At 42.7% G+C, this 23,852-nt stretch overlaps 2 protein-coding genes across 2 annotated transcripts in view; both read left to right on the plus strand.

Annotated features, from left to right (window-relative positions):
• Positions 1-7,546, plus strand: part of PTPRR (protein tyrosine phosphatase, receptor type R) — a gene marked incomplete at its 5' end in the record, with an annotated part of 144,098 nt that extends 136,552 nt beyond the window's left edge. Inside the window, one exon of the mRNA XM_009273213.1 lies at positions 6,337-7,546. Coding sequence (XP_009271488.1) covers positions 6,337-6,430 — 94 coding nt within the window. The remainder of the gene's footprint in view (positions 1-6,336) is intronic.
• Positions 7,547-8,284: 738 nt separating this feature from the next.
• The window catches only part of PTPRB (protein tyrosine phosphatase, receptor type B), a 62,811-nt gene continuing 47,243 nt past the window's right edge, over positions 8,285-23,852 (plus strand). Inside the window, exons 1-3 of the mRNA XM_009273214.2 lie at positions 8,285-8,345; positions 9,656-10,048; positions 18,666-18,904. Coding sequence (XP_009271489.1) covers positions 8,291-8,345; positions 9,656-10,048; positions 18,666-18,904 — 687 coding nt within the window. The 5' untranslated portion in view covers positions 8,285-8,290. The remainder of the gene's footprint in view (positions 8,346-9,655; positions 10,049-18,665; positions 18,905-23,852) is intronic.

Genomic DNA, 23,852 nt, shown 5'->3' on the forward strand with positions numbered 1-23,852 from the left:
TAGCAACAACTAAAACATCGGTGCATTATCATCTTTGTTCTCATCCTAAATCCAAAACACAGCACTGTACCAGCTACTAGGAAGGAAATTAACTCTATCCCTGCCGAAATCAGGACACCTGGATTGACAGGGACATCCAGGCTCACTCAGTGTGTAGTTTCTGTATGCAGTGGAGAGAGCCAAATCTGGTGCTGTTGCTATTTCCTCAGCTGTGCTGGGGGTCCTTTTGAATTGCGTTGGCAAACTTACCCAGCTTAAGAAAATAGGAAGGCATTTGTTGCAGAATTTTCTTAAGTCAGATCAATTCCATGATTGAATTCACAGCTTGGGAGCAGGAACACTGTAAGCCAGCATTGTTGCAGAGTGCTTTGTTTTGTGAAACCATGGCTGAAGAGAGATTTGTGTTGGAAAGGAGGATGTGGGTATTGTGCACAATGGAAGCTGCTGGTTTGGTTGTACTTTTCTTTCTTGTTCTGCTTGGGGAAACAGGACTTTGTATAAAGTAAATAAACAGGGTTGCACCAAGAATATAGAAGTCTCGTTCCTCTCCTGCTGTAGGTACCAAATCATATAATCTCCTTGCAAGTATATTAACTGCTTCTGACATACATTTCTTCTTTAAATGGAAACAACCCATAAGGGTGCAAATGCTGAAAAAGAGCTCAGGTCAAAGGGACAATACAGGATTTTTGTGTTCTGAAGAGCTCTGAAAGGTACTGGAACCACGAAATGCAGAAGGACCAGAATCCATATAGTTGACCATGTTTATGGATCACGTCCTCTGCCTTCCCCTCCCACGTGCCTTCATCATACTAGAGATTGTAATGTCATCCTTACAGTGCCACATGAGCCACTTGGAGTGTAAAATTCTCCAAGGGGAGTTCCTGACCTAAAAATCTCAGCAACAAAAAAGATGGAAGAGCTGAGGAAAAAATGCTTACTCTGTTTTAAATTATCAACTCCAAATTTCCAACACTCTGTTCCAACTATCTGTTCATCTTATTGAAAAAGGTTTGTAGTGCTCTCCCCCATTTTAGTATTTCTATTATAAGATAAGCTTTTTATTAATGCTTTTACACTCCACTGTAGAGAAGTGGAAGCAAACTCTGGTCTCAGCTACATCAGTTTTTATGTCATTATTTCAGCCATAGAAAAAATAATCCAAATTTTCAGCATTATAACTGACAACACAATTCCATTGAGTGTATCTGACTAATGAACTTTCTTATATGTATTAGTATCCTAGATAAACTTGGAAAGAGAATGAAAATGTGACCCAAATACTGTAGAGAAGTGGAAGCAAACTCTGGTCTCAGCTACATCAGTTTTTATGTCATTATTTCAGCCATAGAAAAAATAATCCAAATTTTCAGCATTATAACTGACAACACAATTCCATTGAGTGTATCTGACTAATGAACTTTCTTATATGTATTAGTATCCTAGATAAACTTGGAAAGAGAATGAAAATGTGACCCAAATATAAACATTCATAACAGCAATCTTAGTGACACAAAGCTTGTTATAAAAATTGTTAAGTCGTGATTTGTGCATTTCTGTATTTTTTCGAGTTTCAGATTATATAAATAGACTCCAGAGATCTTGCTTAAGGCACCTCAGCTCTTCATATTCTCAGGCATTGCCTGAGACAAAAACTATATCTGTGTTTTAATTTTTACAGACATTTTTCTGGGCAAAACGCAGTAACCAAAAACTCTTTTTCTTTCCTTTTTCCAATTGGCCATATTGCAGAATGGATCTCACTTACCGGGCAGTCAGTTTATAGCAAGGATTGCTAAGGCAGAGCTTAGCAGCCCCTAAGACTACAGCAGCCACTGCCAGCCCAACCAGATGGTGGGTTCATAAAGTGGACGAGTATCACTGTTACATGGACAAAGCTCCATGAGACCAGCTTCCCCAATGACCCAGTCCTGACATGGTGGTTATTGGCAGGTGGCGTGTGAGCGTCCCACTAGGCATGGCTGCAAGAGTTGGCTCTGGCCATAGCTGTGTTGCTATGTTCAGTTACCAGTGTGGCCAACATTAGCAATGGGGTACAACCAGGAGCAGAGCAGGAACAGAGACAAGGCTGTCTTCCTCATGATGCTGGCCAGCAGCTGAGCTCCAATTTATTCTTTGTACATCAGATTGCCCTCACAAAACAGAAAAAAGAGAGTTCATCAGAAAAGGGTGGTTTTATCTGACCACCTAGGAGCCAGAAACCTGCCCAAGAGGTACACTGAATCATTTCATCTCTGATACCTCATCTCCACTAGGATCCCAGACAGGCTTGCTCATGCTCAGAGCTGCACCGTCCAAATGCAGACCTACTGATGGAACAAACACACTCGATGGTATCCACTTGTGTGTGAACTTTTTGTCACATGGGTCCATGGCCACATTTCTACCAAAGTGAATTGAGCTATAGGAGAAAAGAGCTGCGCTTGAGAGACTCGCAGTGATGCTCTAGTGATTTACCAAAACATTCCCATTGCCCAGCACACTCAGTGAGAACCAAACAAGCATCCAGACAAATTGCAGATGGTGGCAAAAAGTTACGCTGAAAAATAGTTTAATTAACTGCCTATGTAGCCCCTCTGGAAACAGAGTTTAAAATAGAGCTCCAACAGGTAATGAGACAGGAGAGAGCTGTTCCCAGGTAAGGTATGTCCAGATGCCACTTTCTTCTTAGGTGTTGAGTGTAAGTTAAGGGGTGAATGGATCTGGCAGTAATCATCTGTGCTGAGCTAACATGAGGAAATGGACCACCCACGCAAAATCTTGACCCAAGATGGAGATACAGCCATGCTCAGTGCGGATTCATAGAAAGACAGACCCACGGGTCTGCTCAGCTTACTTTTTTTCCCAGTTCATTTTTTATGTTTTGCAACAGAAACAGGAAATGTTTGATGTGAGGCGTCTTCAAGACTTACTGTGATATCGAGAAACTTTGCACATTCTTAACCTTAAAGGCACATTCTTGGAATGACGTCCGATAACTTTGCTCTTGGCTCCTCAGACAGGATGAAAAGAGTTTCCAGTGTGCGTCAATTCATTGTTTAAGTGTTTTGACTAATCACTTCAGGTTAAAAAAAAATCCCAAACCCTGCATCACATTCATTCTGGAGCAAACTGCATCCAGCTGCACTAGCAGCGAGCCAGAGGGCAGGGTAAAGGACCCTTCCCTCCCTTGTGGCTGCCCAGGCAGAGCTGGTCACAGTCCCCGAGCCCTCAGGATACCAGGGGCTGTTTCTTCCGAGCACAACCCCAGAGAGTCCCAAAGAAGCAGAGAGCCCAGCAGCTTGCAGAGGAGCTGGCAGTGTGGGCTGGCAGAGGACGAAGGCTGCACACCCGGAGGTGCCGTAGCTGTGGGTACATCCCTTCTGGGCACGAGGGACACGGGAGAGGAAACCTCCCTCCTTGAGCAGATTTCCTCCTGAAGTGCTCTTCCACGCAGCCTTTTGCACAAACCGATGTCTTAGGGACACAGATAATTCCTTGCTATTAAATGTGAGCCTTGCACAAGAACAAAGGGGAGAAGGACTTGGGGATTATTGGCAGGTGAAAAATTTGGACGTGAGCCAGCAATGTGCGCTCACAGCCCAGAAAGCAAATCGTACCCTGGGCTGCAGAAGAAGAAGCGTGGCCAGCAGGTCAAGGGAGGTGATTCTGCCCCTCTACTCCACTATCGTGAGACCCCACCTGGAGTACTGCGTCCAGCTCTGGAGTCCTCAGCACAGGAAAGACATGGATCTGTTGGAGTGTGTCCAGACGAGGGCCATGAAAATAGTCAGAGGGCTGGAACACCTCTCCTATGAAGGAAGGCTGAGAGAGTTGGGGTTGTTCAGCCTGGAGAGGAGAAGGCTCTGGGGAGACTTTTTTGCAGCCTTTCAATATATAAAGGGGGCTTATAAGAAAGACGGAGAAAGCCTTTTTACCAGGGCCTTTAGTGATAGGACAAGTGGTAATGGTTTTAAACTAAAAGAGGGTAGATTTAGGTTAGATATAAGGAAGAAATTCTTTACTACGAGGATGGTGAGACACTGGAACAGGTTGCCCAGAGAAACTGTGGATGCCCCATCCCTGGAAGTGTTCAAGGTCAGGTTGGATGGGGCTTTGAGCAACCCGATCTAGTGAAAGATGTCCCTGCCCATGGCAGGGGGGTTGGACTATATGATCTTTAAAGGTCCCTTCCAACCCAAACCATTCTGTGATGCTATGGTTCTATGAATCCCGTGTATAATAGCACTGACAAGGCCAAGTTGTCTGAACCTCTGTATAAGACTCAGGTGCCCCTAAGCTGACAGGGACGTGCACTTGTTTGCCCATACAGGGTTCAGAAGCACCGTAACATCTCCGTTATGCTTGCTAGGACAGGGCAAATGCGGTAGTGCTGGGCTCAGCCCCAGCCAGGCTTGTACATGCTTTCTTGGGGATTTTGTATGTTACTTCAGCACTGAAGAGGAAGCAGCAAGGATCACCCCCACAAACAGCCTAGTGCAGCCAAACTTGTTTTAACCTGCCCTTCCTGCCAAGTCCTTCTCCCTGGATATGTTCCCTTCCTCCACCCCTTCCCCACAGCAGATCTAACCTGGGAAATGCACTCCCTTAGAGCACATCTTGGGGGAACATTGATGAGAGAGACAGGGAGGGAAGCTGGCTGGGAAGGGGTTGCGTGGGCAGGGCAGGACGCAGCAGTGAGGAGGAAGGAAGGAGGCTAAGCAGCACAGAAGACCAAAGCAAAGCCCTCCCATCACCTTTAGACTCTCGCTGGATCTCCAGGCAGGGGACAGGCACAGAGGAGAGCAGCTGAAGGCAGCAGGCAGCCAAGAGTTATGAATTTGTGGATGTCTGTTGGCAAAGCCAAGAGGCTGCTGCATTTGCACCGGATGGGACCATTTAAGGGCCTGTGATTTAATTCCTAGGAATAACGTATCATAACAGACATGCAGCTCACTAAAAGGTGTTTTACAGTTGCCCGAGCTCACTGGAGGAGCAGAGACAGCTGGTTACTTGCTTAAAGAAGTAGGTATTATTTTAATTATGTTTCTCCTGCCACAGCCATTTAACCATCCAGTAGCACTGAGGAAAATAAAAGGACCTTATGGTTGTAGATAACATTTTCTAATGCTAAAGGACAATACTTGTTGAGGCAGTTTTACCATTTTTCATATAGCTTTGTATATCAGTAGACCCTAGGGTGTCTGAAGAGATCACATGGGGGTTTGTCAGACCTTCTCCTGTAAGATGCCTGGCTTCGACATTGCTCTGGATCCAAATCCCTCATGAATTTGATTGTTTCAATGAAGATCTAGCTGAAGCCAAATACAATACACATCTTAATGTCTTCCTTCCCACTATACTCTTTCATCCCCCCAAAGGCAACTAGCTGCTCCAGGGTACACTGAGGATGAACTGGGGCTTGGTTCTAGAAGCAGAGTAGGTAGCTTTGAATACCCTGGCAGAGGAGGTAATAAAAGTGGAATTAAGTAAACTTGAGGCTTCACTCCACGAGAAGTGAGACCTGAGAGACCTTAGTACTGTCAGAAAGAGGCTCAGTTTAATTTCAGAGCTGAATGGTACCACTCTTACTAAAAATCACACCTACCTCCTGTAGGACATCATCCCCTTCCTACCACACGGCAATCGGCACTGGAGATGTTGGACTTGATCCCCATACTTAGACCTGAAAGAGGGATTGTTATCAGGTTAATGTATTAAACGTAGGCATCTAATCCAAGCTGGCTGTAACTAGTCCTTTTTATGGTCGAGTTAAGCTCTTTTGTATTGTTGGTGCTGAAATGAGTCACTGCTGTAAAATTTCTTAGGTGGCTGCCGTTCAGACAGGATGCATTGCAGGCGTTAGAAAGAGGACAGGAAGAGCTGTTCTCTGCACAGGCGATCTGAGGGTCACCAAAGGTTACATTTTCAGTAAAGGACAAAAATGAAAGGCCAGATTCTGAATACTCCCTTGCTCCATCAATAGTAATGCTGCATCTGTGTATCTGGCCTTCCTTGCCCAAGTGACTGAGCAAAATTCTCTATGAATGTGTTGAATTTGAAATGTCGGTTTTAACAATGTAGATGCCAGATGTTTTCCTCTCTAGTTCTTACCCTGACAGAATTGGGAATGGTGGTTCACGCTGGGCATGTGCTGGATGGCGTAAGTTATGAAGAAAGTACTTCTGCTCAGGCAGATCTCCCACTTACTGAAGCAAACTTCAAGTCAAAAATTGGGAAAAGGGCTTGCATTATCCGGTGGTCATGGGGTTGGCAGGGGCTGGAGGTTGTTGCATTCATAAGAAATAAGATTTCATTCCAATATTTCCTTTTCAGGGGTGGAATGGTTCAGACCAGCGAACAGTATGAATTTGTGCACCATGCACTGAGTCTGTATGAAAGCAGACTTTCTGCAGAAGCTGTCCAGTGAAGCCGAGGAGGGTAAAACCGAATGTCAGTCTCTCGAGGTAATTTGTTTCATTACCTACCAGCAGCTTCTTCAAGTTTACTGCAGTGGGAAGAGCGGCTTTGAGGCCAACTTCTGAAAGGATTGTGGACGGTTTGGCAAAAGTATAGAGATTTCTGGACCCTTACTGTATATGAATGTATTGTGAGCTTCCCAAAAATGATTTATAAAGAAGGTACCGTACTGAAACTACACACGGATTTCACGTATATGTCTAAAGGTGGGTTAAATTCTGTAATACTGATATCTGCCATATGGAATGTATGTATGTGCTACTGCTGCAGTCAGATGGACATTGGAACTTCCACAGAAGAAATGTTTATCAAGTGTATAAATGCTTTAACGTTTGCAAACTGTCTTGTGAATGGACTGTCAACTGTACTGTAAAGTGCTATTACTGATTATGTGGTGAGCTTGTTTCCTGGCCACATAATATTCTTGCTGCTAAAATTGCAAGTCTTCAATTATGGATTAAAAAAAAAGAAGATGAGATAATAAAAAAACTGAGTCTTGTTTTTGAAAATATTCAAAAGCAGTTAATATTTTATATGGAAATATATGTTCTTCATACTATTAACTATTAAATGTGTATTTACTGTAGGTCTTACAGAGCAGTTGCAGAGCACAATGTCTGTTATTCAGTGTGTATGTATTTACCCTATACTGTTGATTGTCTTAGAACATGCTTCTGCTACAGACCCAAATCCAGTGTATTTGTAAATTGCGTAAGTCATTTTACTTTTAAAAGAAACTTTGTAGCATATATTAAATGGTAAGGATTTTAAATATTTGTCTGTCTTTTATTAATACGGGATTTTTTGCTTATGTTGTTTATCTGCTCTATCTCTTTCAGTAAGAGATAGATGCCTTTAGTGATATGAACTGTTTCACGACAGGTTATACAAGAAAGAAAATGCTGCTATGACTGTTTCCTTTACTGTTCAGTAGGAGTTTGTTTTTAAGAGAAATGCAAAGTTGGCATTATGACTTACAGCACTGGGAGGTCTGTTTACAGGGTATAATGAGTTTTTAATGCAGTGATGTTGACTTTGCTTCATACTGCTAATAAATTACACTTGATATAAAATATTTACTGAAGTCTTTATTCTTGCCTAGAGTAGTTAATGCACCACACACTCTTGTACCCCCATAAACAGGGACAGCCCAGTACAATTTGGTTAGCCTCCACCATGGCTTCAGACCACTGGAGAGCCAATCCAGAGGACACGGGCAATCTCCCACTGACATGGAGCAAGGTGGATCACCTGATGGGAAGGCAAAACCAGCATCGCTTGATCCCTCAGGGGGAGTTTCTGTAAGACCCGGTGCAGACCTCAGAGCTTTGCCTCCTCCTCTTCCCCTTCTCCTCCCCCTCTCCACTTGGCTTTTAGAACTTGTGGAGTTAGAAGTATCAATATCAATATTACATATAGTTACAAAAAAATGTGTGTTTGTTCCCTGGATAATACAGAATATACTTATACAGCACCATCCAGATCACCTGCAGACTTGTAATATCTCACAGGCAACGAATTACACAAAAGTATAATCCCTTTTCTTTATTCAACATCATCTCTTTTAGTGTTTGGGTGTTTGAAAACCTCTCTCTTTTGCTTGTATTTTTCCAAAATAAAGCAACTAGTAAACTCTGAAGAATCATATGAAAGGACAAAGTGGTGTAAAACTCCCCAAAACAATTGAATAGAAGGAAGTGCTCGTCACTGACTTTTTCCCCCTGTGAAGGCACATTTCCTTCCTAGCCTTCGCTTCACTTATCTGAAGTGGGTTTTTTTAAGAGAAGCATGGAGAGTTGCTAGAGGGAAAATGGATTCTTTATTTCACGTCCTGGTTTCTACCTGTCTTGCCTTGACGTTCTCAGGTAAGTGTCTCTCTCCACTTCCCCCCTGCCGTATTGCTCTTTCTGCCGCCGAGCAGAGCCCTCCGGGGCAGCTGGCAACTTACAAAAACCGAGTCACTTCTTTGCTTGGGTTCATACAAGAGGAATGGGGGGCAGGGCCAACGTAGCCCGTTCTGTTTAGATTTCTTTCCAAAGGAAAATAAACTGTCTCCTTCTATGCTGGAGATACCTCTTCTTTTTTTTAAGATCTCCTGCTAGACAACCCAGGAGCTGAGCTTTGGGACAAGCTCTTCGAAGGGGAGATTCCTATTTTTTATTCTTACTTTGTGAAACTTCCAGAGCCAGGAGCTTTCTGTGATGCTTAGTTAGAAAATACCCAGGTCTGTAAAAACAGGGAGATGACAAATCTCAACGAGGGGAAATAAATACACATGTTGGGTTTAGCACTTTGTAACTAATGAGGCTGGAAATGTTTGAGTAACTGAGATTATAAAAAGAGAAAAAACGAAACAAGATGTGGCAGGGAGGCTGCATTTGAAATATCCAGTTCCGTGTTCTATAACAAGTATGGATTTTGTGTTGGTAACTTTGGGGTTTTTTGATGAATGCATTGTAGTTCTCTTCATTTGAGTATTTGGTGTTGATCTTTAAGCGTGGTGGCACAAAGAACTAATCTAACGTGAATTAGGATGGTCACAAAACTAACGGCTAGAGACATTGGAGTAAATCCAGTAAAATAGATGTACTTCCTATCAGTAAAGAGCCTCCATTCCTGTAACGGCACAGGCACCGAGAGGCATACAGATTTGGGAATGTCCTCCTATGTGTTTTCTTCAGAAACACTATGAGTTTTACTAAAACAATTTCCAGACAGTAAATTATATTGTAAAAAGACTGTGTTGTAAAACAGAAAAAAGACTGAGAGCTTGCGTAGATCTCTGTATGCTTTCAAGTAGGGGAAGTGAGGTGTTTAGAATTGGTATTTAAAGTTAATAGTTCTTGGATTTCTTTTACATCCAGTTTAATTTTTTCTTCATTTTTATATATAATGAAGGTCAAGGTGACCTTTGCCACAATAGTTTGCTTTTTGCATTCTCACTCTTTACATTACCAACACTTGCATCATGTGGGTTGTACGTTCGGGTTGTTTTAAAATAGGTTCAACATGTGGAAAGTTCATGAAAAGTTCAACATATAGAAAGTGGGAAGAGAGCTTTATTTGCTGATATATTTTAAATCATCAAGAATTCGCTTTTTGTTAAAAAACTATGTGTAATCTATAAAAAACTATGTGTAATCTATTGTATTTTTCTGGAATTTTCCTCTTCCAGAAGGGTTTCTGATTATCCATGTCCAGAAACAGCAGTGTCTTTCAGAAAAAAGAGGAGTCATTATGGAAAAGTGCAATATGACCAACCTCAACCAGCAGTGGCAGTGGACGGCAGATGACAGGCTCCTCCATGTGAAATCTGCCCAGTGCCTGAGCATCTCTACACGCTCTGCCCTGTCATCTCGCAGCATCATCGTTGATTGTCCCCAGGCAGTCAGGTGGACTTGCCACGAGGAGGACGGGCTCCTGAAGGTGGCCAACAGCTCGCTCTTTCTCACAAAGCAAGGTCAGAAGGTAATGGCCAAGCAGAGTAAGAAATACCTTCATACATGGATGCAGCTAGAAGCCAGCGAGACGGGAAAACCTGTTTATGTAAATCTGTGCTCAAAGCAAGGTGAGCTATTCCTTCAAGGAAGTATCCTGAAAGTTTTGGTAACAAAAATGTCTCTTTCATGCTAACTCAAATGTTAAAAATGATGATATTTTATTCACACAGAAAAATGTTTTTCATAGTTGAAAAGAGTTTAGAGAACCATAAACAGAACAGCCGAGATGAGTGCTGTCTTTCTCACAACTGGTGGGGTTTTTAAGCCATTTTATATTTTCAGGATGTCTCTCCTTCTCTCTACTCCCAATCTTTGGATCAAAGTGCTTATGTGTAAGCTCAGCTCACTATTCTTGTGTCATTTCCTTTTTCACTTTTAAACAGAATTGTGGGTACTAATTCCTAGTACTTTTTAAAAATATGGATGTATAGAAGTCTTTCTCCTCCCCATTCATTTTATCATACAAATCCAGATTCAGCCTGTCAAGAGCAAGAAGACATCTGAAAAGCAAACACATGCATAATTATTTCTCTGATTAACCCAAATGCATGATTAGAACAGACATATGGCTTACACATTCACGTGTTTACACAGTGTCACTTTTCCCTTAGATGCAATATATATGAGAACACTCAAAATCCTGAAAATAGTGAACTGAATCAAAAATCTCAGAAATTCTTGCAATAGCACTTTGAGATGCATGGGTCTGTGCACATACTTATAGATGTGTTGATACACCTGTGTGGTTATATGTTACCATATCCATAGCAAAAGGGAAGATAGAGCGGTTTGAGTACTGCTTAATAACACTTTCCTTGATGTCCTGTTGTCAATCCTTCCTGACAATCTTGTTGACATTCTTCTTGCGCGCTATTAAGCACTTCTTCATGGTAAATAAGAACAACCTGCAGAGTTAAGCTTTTTATTGGGGAACGCTCAATTTATTCTTGTCTTTGCAGGATTAAAAAAAAATGTTTTATGACCCAATATTTTTGCACATGGCCAAGTTTTCAGAATGTTTAAAAAAATCCTTGTTCTTTCTAACCTTTCTAGCCTCCCATTCGTTGTAAAGCAGGGTACCATTTTTTTCAGCAAATTTGCACTTGCAGAACTCTACTCACAGCAGCAGGACTGCTCACCTGAGTGGAGGTCTGAAAGAACAGCTTGCAGAATCAGGGAATGGAAAACTGGCCAAGATGCCATTCCAGCCCTCCCATATATTTTAGAGATTAAAAAGGCAAAATCATTTGAAGTCCTGTGTATAGGGTGAGTATGGCTTGGTTATTCAAAGACACCGTGAAAAGTTAAGATGAGTTACGCAGGCAGTGTTATTTTCTTTAGATTGCTGGATGAAGTGTGGCCTAACAGAGTTAAAGTAACCTTACATCCTTTTCTTAATCATCCTCAGAGGAGAAGCAATTTAAGACCAATGAGTAAGACAATTGTCATGGGGTATTAAAGCACCTTCTCATCTATTTACTGTGCTCAGTCATTTAATGAATTTACCTTAATTTTCCTGAAATTCTCTCCATAGACAGGCCTGTAGATCCACTTTAAGAGTCTCACTGTGTCAGTTATCTCCTTTTTGACAGCTCTGGGAAGCTCTGCTGAAAAATCAACAGTACATTATGATCCTCAATACCTAACTAAGAATTCCAGGTATATAAGCAACTCATAAAGAGTTGAAGTAGTGCAAAGAGATTAATTTTTATAATAATAATAAGTACTACAAGAACAAAATCTAATGCCCACAGTGCTGGTCTTGACGTCCATATGCATGTCAAAATTTTCAGTGTTGGATGTGTAAAATTAGTCTCCTAAGAACATCTGTCTACTTTAAGTGAAAGCAGCAGTGGATCAGCCTAAAATAACATATTCAGTCTATATTTAGCTAAGATAGTAAAAACTGAGCAAAGTCTTTGGAGCTGAAATGGCTGTAAGTTTTTCTACTCCTGACTAACACGATATTTTGATATAATTTACCCTTTGTTTTCATAGTACTCATAAAAATAGTTATATTTTGGCAAAGGAGTAACTCCCTGAACTGCATCCCAAACATCTTATCAGCCCAGATATAGTACAAGCTCCAAACCCAACAACTGCAACTACCTTTTATTCTGGACCTAACTCAAACGCCAAGCATGATTTTTCTGAGCCTGGGGAAAGTCTGAGCTTGGATTTGGATTTCAAATCAGCCATCTGAGATGTGTTTGGATATACATTTTTTGCTACAATCCTGACCTAAAGGACTCCCTGTGGAAATCAAGATCAGTTTAAATATGTATCCCATCTCTGTTCAGTCAGCGATCACTTCTTTAAATCTAACAGCAGACAGTCCTTCTCACACAAACCCGTGGTTGAATCTGGCCTCTGGCTGAAACAGCTAACATGAAGAAGGGCCACGAGGTATCAATCTCCCTTGGGATGGTGAGACTTCAGTTCTCATCAAATTCATGAGCAAATTCTGGGCAGAGAGAGAAATAGTCTCTGTAGTGCTATGGCCTTCTTTTCACTAGCCGGCTGTTGAGGTCAGAGCTTCTCTAAGCCCAGGATCCAGGAGAAGGGACAGGAATGGAAATGGGGAGGAGGAAAAAATGGGGAAGGTGAAGGGGTAGAAGGCAGGATGACTGAAAAGAGCAAAAATTGTTGCATGCAAATAACAATTGCGGAACAAACCCCGTCTCCTCTTGTATGTCTGGAAAGTACCCAGAGCACCGCTAATGCTGACACACTAATGCTGGTGTCACTTCTGAGTTGTGTAAGCAGTTCTTACAAGCTTCTTTTCTTCTGGGTAGGTTAGTTTCAATAAAATATCCAATTAGAGAACAGAGGCAATGCTATGTGGCACCCCGAATATTACCAAGCCTCAAAACCACTGCAGATCAAAAATCATTCACTAAGTGGAGAATGACTTCAAACAGGGAGACACAAGTCCAAGCTGTATGCTGCAGTTATTCACCGAGATCTGGACACTGTCACACAGCCTGTAGAGCAGTCTGGATGCAGAAGGTGACATGAACTGTTTTGTAATATGATGCTCTGTATTGCATTTCTCTTCTACCACATCATACATAGTTGGGACATCCCCTGAAGGGATTGTAGCTGCAAAATCCTAGAACTGTGGATATCAAGACAAAGCCCCATTTGAAACAGTAGTTGACTTTGTGGAGGACAATGGTGTTATTACTTACTGTTATGTGCCAAATACTTAAGAACCATAGTGGGATCTACAAAGATATAAAACAAGTTGGACAAGGAATTCAAATAACAAATACAGCATCTTTTTATCTCGTTTTGTTTGCAGTCTAAAATAGACAAAATATCAGATACTATGTATGAGCCGAAGCCTGATGTGCCATCTGACGTTCAAACTGTTACCTCCACAACCCTTCCTCCTTTTCTACCCCAGTTTCTGGCCCGTGTCTTCTCTTTCACGTGGGCTTCTCTCTTCCCCTTATCCCATTTTCAGTTTACCTGCTTCATATCAGAACCTGAGCTTATTGAGTTCACATCCCACTGCTGACACTTCAGTGGGTGAGATGGAGGGTAGAAGACACCAGAGCAGTGCACGCTCAGAGCACACTCCGAACCACTGGAGCAGCAGTAGCAATTGCAGAACATGGCAAGAGAAGACACGTACATCTTCTTGGCACTCTTGGGAAAGCAGAAGAGCACCGAAGAAAGGTGGCAGAAGCACAGAAAAGGCAGAAACTCTTACCCATTTTTGCGATCATGTTAATATCTCTGGGCTTTACTTTTTCCACACCTTTAGTGTTTGTAATGACTGCAACAATCCATCCATAGGTTCACAACAGGTTGGATTTTTGCGTGTGTAACCTTTACAAATTTCTCCAGGATAAATTAGAACAGTGAGAATCAATATTTTCATTCCACCTTCGAGTTGACCCACAACTTTTTTCCTAAAAAACATTCACTCAAACCCATTTTTATCTCCTTGAATTACTATTTTATAGGATTTTGTAAGTAAAAGAGTTTGCTAACATCTATGTGAACCCATGAAATACCAAAAATGACTTGAAACTTCTTTCTTAGGTCAAAGCAATACATGGCTGACCACTTTTGCTCAGCTCCACCTGGAAAAAGAAAGGCATCAATGTCAGATCCTTGGACATAATTACAAGACCTTGTACACAATCCAATAGAATACTGACAGAACCTCAAAGATAAATGTGTTTTTACATTTTGCAAAAAGAAATGGAAAAATCTGCAGTGTAGCCTAGGCCTTTGGTTTTCGTAAATTTTCGAAGTCTCAGTGAGCCACAGCGCAGAGAGTATAGAACAAAATCAGCTCAGCTGCTTTCATAGGGAAAAAATGGAACGATATGAACAGCTTCCCAGAGCAATCAGGAGGATTGCAAGTCCTGCTTTACTATTTCATCTTCTGCTAGTGCTAACAAAGATGCCAATTCCAGACACCTATACTGGTAATTTTCATGATTACATTCTCTCCCTTTATTTTGTATGGATCTCTGTGTAGAAGCTGGAGTGGGTTTTCAGCTTCTAGGTGTCTGAATGTAGGTGTCTAAAGGAAGGGCTTATTTCAGTTGTCTCAACATAGGTGCTTTTTGCCATTTGAGATGCTCCAGGATATCCCACCTGACCTCTGACTGCCTACCCAGAAAGACACAGGTTTCCCATAGGTGCTACGAGAGCCCTGAGCAGATGTCTCAGATGCCCCAGGGCAGTTCAGGTTGCACTAAGCAACCATGTTTAGGCAACTGAATCAAGTCCTAGGTGTCTACATAGTAGCTACCTTCCTGAGCTCTCTTCAGTAAAGATGTAATCCATGGAGTTAATGGAGTCTAGATACCTTTCAGTGACCAAAAATCCACTTCATGGTGAGCTGGGGCTATCCAGAGTGTCAGAAATAGGGCTGATAGAGCTATGGTATTATCACCATAGTTATCTGGGATGTTCTGCTACCACTGGTGCTGAAAGAGCTTTTAAGTGGCTACTTCAGCATTTCAAAAACAAGCAAGTAAAGGAGCAGCTCAAGATTAGACTGGAGTTTGGAGACGTTTGACCTCTCTAACATGAGATATAAACATCACTAACTTCTACAACATTTCAGATAAAGAAGGCAAAAAAATTTGAAGTAGCATAGGTTTTGCTGTTTTTAAAAGGTCTACATTGAATGGGAAAGAAAGGACATTTAGTGGATTTTGTTCTTCTGCCACACTCGTACATACAACAGAAATCTGAAGTATGTTTTTTAAATAGAGTCTTTATTTTTGCAGTCTATTTACAAGTAGTTAGACAGCTAAAAAGATAATTCATTTTGTCCTGCACATACAGAGAACTTAAAACAACCCCTTCTAGTTTCAAGTCTTGCTGTCAGTGAGTTAGATGCTGTCTTACAGAGTATTTTTTCTTATACAATAGATATCTGATTCATTTATGTTTCACTAGCAGTTCAGCCTTAGTTTTCTGAAACTGTTCTTTAATAGGGCAGGCAGATTGGTACGATGCAAGCTATTTCAGAAAGCTGCACCATGCTGGCTCGTCTGAGTCTGAAGGCACCACTGTGGGGTTCTCAGTACTTGACAACTAATCAGCACTTTTGCTCATCATACATGCAAAATGTATGGATTTCCTTTTCTTGTAAGCGGCCTGCTGCTGTGCAGATGGATGCAGTCTGCAGTACACCCCATGGATGAAATATGCACTTAGTCAAAATGTCATAATTCCTCCTGGGTATGCTACTGATGATTACAATGGTATGTTCACACACTGTATATCATTCAGCCACTAGTGATCAACGTCAGTGTCAGTGCTGCAGTTCTGTTCCCATGAACAGTTTTATGACCGATTTCCAAAGAGACTGCTAGAACAATGCTAAACACTTCTGAAAAATCCCACTGTTGAGATTCCTGTGTACTTTACTGATGTCCAGACGGGAGGTGAGTTTTTTCTGGTTTAAAAATTTGGAACTGAAGTTGTGTAGAAATCTGTTTGCTTGGGTCTTAAAATATGCAGTTTTCTTTTATAAGTGCCTGCTATTGAAGAAGGCCTATGAGGGTCCTTATGCTAGGACCATAGTGGCTTTCCTTAGAGAATATAAACCTGGATCCTGATTTTCTTGAAGTGAGGGCAGATATGAACCCTATTAATCAGTCCAGTGTAGGATACATGGAAAGTGCTGGTATGTATATCTGAAGTTCCAGTATGGTGTAGTGCTATGCACAAGCCATTTCCATCCATAGGAAATGGAAAGGAAATGACAGTCTTTGCTGGGAAAGATCCTTTAGCTGGAAACCCAGGGTAGCCCGGAGCTTAACAAGAGGAGTTGGGCTGTGCAGTGACCAAGTGCTTGTTCATGGTACCTCCTCAGGCTGGTGGGACATTTCTGAGGACCAAGCGTTTCGCTTCCAGGAGGGTCGAGCTCTCCCCTCGGCGCCTGCACCAGGAGTGCCGGTTATCCCCTGGCTGCTGAGTTCCGCAAATGTTGCTGGCAGCACCAGCTTCCCTTTTATGGAGCAGCAGCTTTCCTAAAGCACAACTGCACTGGAACGCAAACGTCTTCCTGTTGGAATCGCTGCTATTTGTCTGTAAATAAAGCCAAGATTTTTTTTTTTAATGTGTTTTTAAGTTGGGTGTGTAAATCTATATTTAGGAACCCAACTGAGTGACCTTTTTTCCTAAGCAGCTGCTGACCACTCAGATGTACTTTTTTTTTAGCTGCCTTTCTATCAGTAAGTTCTACTCCCTGCTGAAGTTGGAGATATCTGAGAGGCACAGAGCCAGAAGGCCTAATTCTTTCCAAGTCCTTGGGGCTAGCAGTTCTAGTTGCCTACCGCAGACTTTCAGAGACCCCCAACTAATAGGAGATCCCCAGGAACAATGACTGACATGGAATTTAGACTACGTGTTAGCTAATGGGTTTATTTCAGCAGCTGACAACAGCTTGAGCACAGGGCTGCCCCTGCCAGACTCTTCCCTCTCCTTTTGGTGGGAGCCATGAAGGTATGTGACGTAGGACCACAGCAGACTCTGCACCATAGGCACTCTGCTGGGGATTCTGCAAATGCAGCAGCATGAGGATGATCATGTGCTGTTGGACCAGACCTGAGGGTTCGATGAAACCCTTTGCACAGGTGTAAGAGAGAGCAGAATTGGATCTGTAGTATTGTTTTCAGTGCCTTGATTTGGAAAAATATTTGATCAACATTTTTTGTAATTAAATGGAGACTTGGAGATTTTTATTCCCAGAGAAGCACAGTTAGATAAAAGGAGGGGAAACATTTAATGTGGGTATTAACCCATTCCAGCAAACCAATAATTTTCAAGAGGATCCAAAACCGCATACCAGGTGAACGCACTGTGCTGTCAAGCACAGAAACACTTGCATGAAAGTGTCTCTTACAAGGGCTTACAATCTCACTTTTATTTCTGGATGCAAATGACAGTACTGCAAGTTTCTTTATATAAACATGTTAACATATATATTTACACATATACAAAAAAACCCATCATGTTGACTTCATGGAAGCTCACCCACTGATCCTTTGGGTAAAAGGTAATCACACATTGGCCTGCTAAGACATCATAATTGCACACCAAGTAACTACATTTGGAAGCTTCTGCTGCAATTTAACCCAGTCATTACATTTTTTTTAGAGGGTTTGTGAGCTAAAATTGTTATAAATGGCAACCAGCCCAGTGGCTCAGCAGCAAAACAAGGTTCTGTCATGCTGGAGACCCCAGTTCAAGGACAGACAAAGTGTCTTGGGCATTGAGCCAATGCACACTAGCTGTGCTCCAGCAATGGCAGGGCAGCTTTTTGTGAGGAGAAGGGGCCAGTGAGTAATTCCAATCGCTTAGCTGAAATGTGATGCTACCAGATGTAGAGGCCACCACAGCTTGAACCCTGCCCTCACAGCCACAAAGAAAGGATATTAAATACATACCAATGGGGAGGAAGAGCCATGAAAATGTGGAGGAAAAATGTGTAGTAAAATCTTTCCTGCACTCTAATTGCAACTTTGGCATTCTCTGAAGGATACGTGACTAAAAAAGCAAATCCACCATTATATTTGCAGACACTTCAGTTAACTGATACGATTGTTAGCTGAACCTTGGGAAGAGAGCAGTCAGAGGTTAGCATGGTCTCTGCATGGGACTGATTTAAAAATGCAAGAGGAATGTCCCATGGGGGCACAAGGAACTTATCTTGAACAAATATCTTGAACAAAAAAGTATCTTGAACAAATTATCTTGAACAAATTATCTTGAACAAAGCCAGATTTTGAACTTACACCAACAACAGGCAGATGAGAATCTGGCCCATGTACTTACAAAGGGGGGGGGTTGGCCATATAAAGCTGAAACTGTATGCTGTTCGATAGACTCAAGCAAGTGAAAAAGCTATGAGTGAAAACATTGTGCTGTTAATGACAAAGTACAACCCTTCACTTCAGAATCAATGATGGACTGTATTTAAAATGAATGGTATGAATGTTCAGGGAAATTAATTTTTTCCTGCTTTTGTTTTGTACAGACTTTGGTATTGATGCAAAAGATGTTTGCACTGAAAACAAAAAACTATAGAACTGACAGGTGCACTTAAACTACTTAGAAGTCATATCAGCCACATTTATTGGCATCTAAAGAATTGTTTATAAAAATGTAAAGTTGATTTTAATTACTTTCCTTTATTTGTCTTAGATCTCCAAGATGCAGACACTTCTGTATGGAGTACTAGAACTACATCCCCCCCTTTAAACGCCGTTACCTCTAGGCCTGAAAATCTGCTGAAGAGCAGCACAGAGATGTTCATCAGAAATGTGACTGAACACTTCAGTAAAAATCTCATTGAAAATCTCTACTTTGACTTGAAATCTGCAGTAACAGAGAATGCCTGGATTCCAACAACTACCCTTCAATACTCTAGCACTACGGAAGAGGTAAGGCAGAAGAATTATTGATTGATTTTTATTAAGCCTGCTCCACTCTGTGGAGCCTGATAGCTATTACAGGTGGATGTTTCGTGGAGTGAAAAAAACAGCTACAGGACTAAGCTTTGTTCTTTATTTTGATGGGATGCTTTGTTCACGCTGATAGTGCTCTTTGCTAGAAGCACTGCTGCAGAAAAATTCTGCCTCTCCTGTACAGCACAATCCTGGTGTGCACAATGCGTTGGGAAAATCTCTAAGCTCAAGGGAAATGCTTAGGATACGTGAGGAGCAATGGAAAGCTCATGGATGTGGCAGGAGCCACAGGAGCCTGGGTATCTGCTCTCAGTGACTTAGGCTCTGCCATGGGTTTGTTGCATGACATGAGGGTCTAGCTCTAAGAATCACAGTATGTTTTATGACCTTATTTAGGATAATTGAGTCCTACAATTCCATACATGGTTTACAGATCAAAGCAAGTGAAATCTGAATGCTCTAGCTTGCCTTACAAGGAACCCTGGCCTTGACCCTGGTCAGCTTATCTACTGACAGATAGGCAGATTGGAGACACAGATGCCTCCTGGTCTCTGCTCTGTCCAACCACAAACAGCCCTGGCAGAGGAGGGGAACGGGGATGCCAGCCCCATCGACAGAAGGAGCTAACGGTGGGTGTTCAGTACCTCCACATCAGTTTCCAGTCTTCCTTTTCTGCAAGGCACAGTTAAGTGATCTGAGAGCAAATCTGGAATCACCATTGGCAAAATGTGCAAAGGCAGCTAGAGCTAAAGCATGCAGGACATTATTGGTCACTGTGTCGCTATCAACGCATAGTGGTTTAGAACTGAAAACCCCTAAATTCCCTGTGGCTTCTTCTCCAGGAGATGACACTGCACTCAGTGTATTGGGCAGGCAAACATGTTGTTTCAGTTACTACTTTGGGTGTCAGTGCTACTGCCGATAAGACTAAGAAATGTGTTTTGTATTTGGGAGGGCTGTGGACAGAGCAATCTGTACAATCTGGTATGAACAGCATCACTAGAGACAGGGAGAAAAGAGAAGTAGTGTCACCCAGGACTATGTTGACCCAAATAACCAACTTAAAGGTTTATGGATCCTGACACTGCTGTTCTAGTGCTGATAAGGGGAAGGGACTGAGCGGATGATGGATGCACTGCACCCTGTTCCATAGCTGATGGAGATGGTTCTTTTAAAATATGATTATTCTGGCTTGGTGCAGGCAGGCTGAGCTTATTTCCCCATGCCCTCTGTCCATATGCGTTCCTCCTGCACAGAACAGTGGTCTCCTCCAAATGGAAATGTCCTACATAACCTGGTATTACCCAAACTGCCTCCAGCACTCCTACTAAATAATCCCACCAGTGCTAGAGAAATGGCACCGTTTGAAGTGAAGCTACCGCCTCCTGTGTTCCCACCCCAGTTCACCTCCTGATTCACATGATTTGCAGTGAGCAAGTTGCTTAGGTCAAAGCTTTCAAACCAGAATCCTGATGATAAGCACTCTGAGCATATCCATGAAAAAAAAATTCATTAATATCTGTCCCTCAGAGCCTCCAGCCGAGTCTGGACATTTGAATCTAGATACACCAATTTAGACACACAAACTGAAAATCTTTGGCCTCCATCTGTCAGTTTCCCTGTCTTTAGAGTGGAGTTAAAAACATTTTTGTCAAACTAGCGGGACGCTAAAGGATTAACCGGATTTAACATGATACTTTGAAGACAGATAGACTAAGTAAGCGCTGAGTATTGTTGTTAGGAAGACAATACCTTCTATGAACTGCATTTGCCCAAGCTAGGTCCTCTGGTTTGTAGAAGTAAAGCCTTGATGTTATTTGGCTGTGAGCATACCCATTTTGGGGGGGACAATGGTGACACTTCAATCAAACAAAATGTTTGGTTTAAAGCAGCCTTGGATTTCAAGTAAAACTGCAGCTTGCACTTTCAAGCCATGACAAAAGCTATGCAAAACCCATTTCCTCTTGATTAGAGAGACAGAGAGAGAGGTTGGTGTTAAAAAAAAGAAGTCAGGAAACCTTGGGAAAGTGTCTGAAAGGGACTTTGGAGCCTGCTATTAGAGACACGTCCGGCCACTCCCAAAACTCACTTCCAGTTCTTTTTTTTTTTTAATTTTTTCTTTTTTAATTAGTTTTTTGGCTTGCCACACAGATGGGTAAGTGTTAAAGGCTGTGTGACTGCTGATTTGCTAAAAGCCCGTTTATTCAATTTATTCAGTCTGGAAATAATTACTCGTATTATCTTGGCTATTCTATACAAATATATTGCCACCAGTGAATTGTGGACCCCTCCTGTTTTATGCCAGTGCTGGCATAGACATCTGTGGTAGACCTTACCCTTACAGCAGCTTTGTGCTGGATAACATACAGAAGGAAGTCTCAAAACCCTTAATAAACCAGTACTTCCCTACCAATATAGCAGAGTAGTTTTAAAGATTTTACAAGGGCAAGAATAAGAGTAATAAAGTAGGAACTTCTAAATTATGGGCAATGCTGAGAAGCAGCAACATCCCTTTTCTCCACACATTATCTTACATTAGCTTGGAGAGACAGACATTTCCAAGGTCTTTAAATTTCACTTGTGGTGGTTTCAATTTCTTTCCTGACATTTTGGACATAAGTTCCTGACATCTTTCCTGACATAAGTTTGCACTGATTTTTTTTTTACTTTCATATGCTACATCTACTTAACTAATTTGCACCTACATATCTGAATTACATCTCCCTTGCAAATTCAGATTATGGATGTTTTCAAAAATCCCTACAACGTGAGCTCCACTTTCCAAGAAAAGGCAGGTTACTCCAAATATTCTCATTTTCAGAGAGGGGTTTGAAGTAATCCAAACATCCTGATAAGCCTTCAGATTTGCTCTTCTCCAGTGCTGGAAAAATATTGGTGTGGTTTATGCCATTAGGTCCCAAAAGCACAATCATCTAAAGATGAATTTATGCTGTAAGAAATCTCACACCATGAACTGATTACAAGACACCTGTATCATTTTACTCCCAGTTTAGGTGTAATACACACACCTTGTGTTTTCCAACAGTGGTTTGTTTATGGATGTACTAGCTCTTTGGGTCATGGTCCCTCCTTTTGTCTGAAGTATGTAAAACATCTCTTCCAGGGGAGACCTTGTTCTCCAATGGGCTTGAGAATGGCATAATAATCAACACATATTTATATCATCACAAGGTATTATTCATGACATTATTAATCATCCCAAGCCTTTAGAGAGTGAAGCCCAACACTTTCAGTGCCATGTTCTGAGGACCAGGCATGGAGCTCCACTGGGACAGATGAAGCTTTCCACAGGTGCGGGTACCACCCAAGAGTGCTCAGAGCTTCAGTTTCTGAACAAGAATTTCTGAATGAAAGCTAAGGCTTTTCAGATATTTGTATGTTGTTTGATAGGTTCATGCCCAGAAAAATTCTGCAGCAGCAGCTCCCCTAAAAGGCAGGCTAACGTTTGTAAACCCTAGCACCTTTTTCTCCCTAAAATGGGGCAAAAGTGAAACGGAGATGGTGTTGAAGTTGCTTGAGGTGCTGCTTTTAAAAGTTAAAATCCCACATGCATCATACGGTACCAAAAGATGCAGAAAAGTGCCATTCCCATGTGAAGAAAGTAAATGTCAAATTCCTCCCCCTTTATGCAATCTCAAATTTATCCCATGGCTGCTAGGTTATTGTCTGTTTGAGTATCTGAAGGTCCAAAACACTTCTGGCTATGTTTCTTCTCCCTCACCCCACCCCACATACACATATACGTGAGCGTTTCTTCTCCCTCACCCCACCCCACCCCACATACACATATACGTGAGTCTTAAGAGGCTGAAACCTGAACAAGAAGGAAATGGGCACGCATGACAGAAACAGAGAGCTGTGCTGCGGCTGCAGCGGATTCGGAGTTGCACACAGCTCGTTTGGTGCAGTCTGCAACGAGGGAGACTTTCTTGCTTTCCGTGGTGTGTGTAATTTTAGCTTGGGAGTTATTCAGGGGATGTGGGAAGGAATTGTTTCAAGGACACAAGTCGTTGCGGAACAAAACAAAAAGCTGAGATAACTTGGCCGCTGACAGATGGGCTACTCGTCCGCCAGCATGTGGGGCTGCGGGCAGCAGCTCTGTGTCAGGCTCTGCCGGGAGTCTCCTTGCCACAATGCCTCCGGTCGCAGTGCTGCAGGGCCGGGGAGAGAAAGGCGGCCTTGGCGGTCTGTGGCTAAACCCGAAAAACGTCAATGTTTGGGACACGGGAGCTGGAATGGCTGTTTAGTGATGGCTGAGGCCAAGAGGAGGGTGAGCCAGGAGATAGGGCAGCTGTGAGGGGTGGCAGGCATGAGGAGAAGCGGGCATGCGAGGCGAGGTGGCCATGAAACGAGGCAGGCATGAGATGAGGTGGGCATGAAGCAAGGTAGCCATGAGGCGAGGCAGCCATGAGGGGTGGCAGGTGTGAGGAGAAGGGGCATGCAAGGCAAGGTGGCCATGAGGCAAGGCAGGCGTGAGGCGAGGTGAGCATGAGACAAGGCAAGCATGAGACGAGGCAGCCATGAGGAGAGGCGAGGCGAGGCAAGCATGAGACAAGGCAGGCATGAGGCGAGGCAGCCATGAGGCGAGGCAGATGCGAGGCAAGGCGGGCATGAGGCAAGGCAGACGCAAGGAGAGGCGGTTGCAAGGCAAAGCAGCCATGAGGCAAGGCAAGGTGGTGTCAAGTGAGGTGCAGCCGGCGTGAGGCGGGAGTGCTGCCGCCCCCCACCACCAACGGCAGTGCCTGAGGGGCCCCCATGAGCCAGGAGGAGCGCGGGGAGAGAAGCCCCGGGAAAGAGCGACATAGGGAGGAAACGGCGAGGAAGGAAGGGAGGTGGGGTGGGAGAGGAGCCGGGAGGAAGGTGGGACCCACAAGGAGCGAGGGGCGGCACCCCGGGTCCAGCC

Source organism: Aptenodytes forsteri, unplaced genomic scaffold (genome assembly GCF_000699145.1).
Source record: "Aptenodytes forsteri isolate BGI_AS27 unplaced genomic scaffold, ASM69914v1 Scaffold366, whole genome shotgun sequence".
Taxonomy (NCBI): Eukaryota; Metazoa; Chordata; class Aves; order Sphenisciformes; family Spheniscidae; genus Aptenodytes; species Aptenodytes forsteri.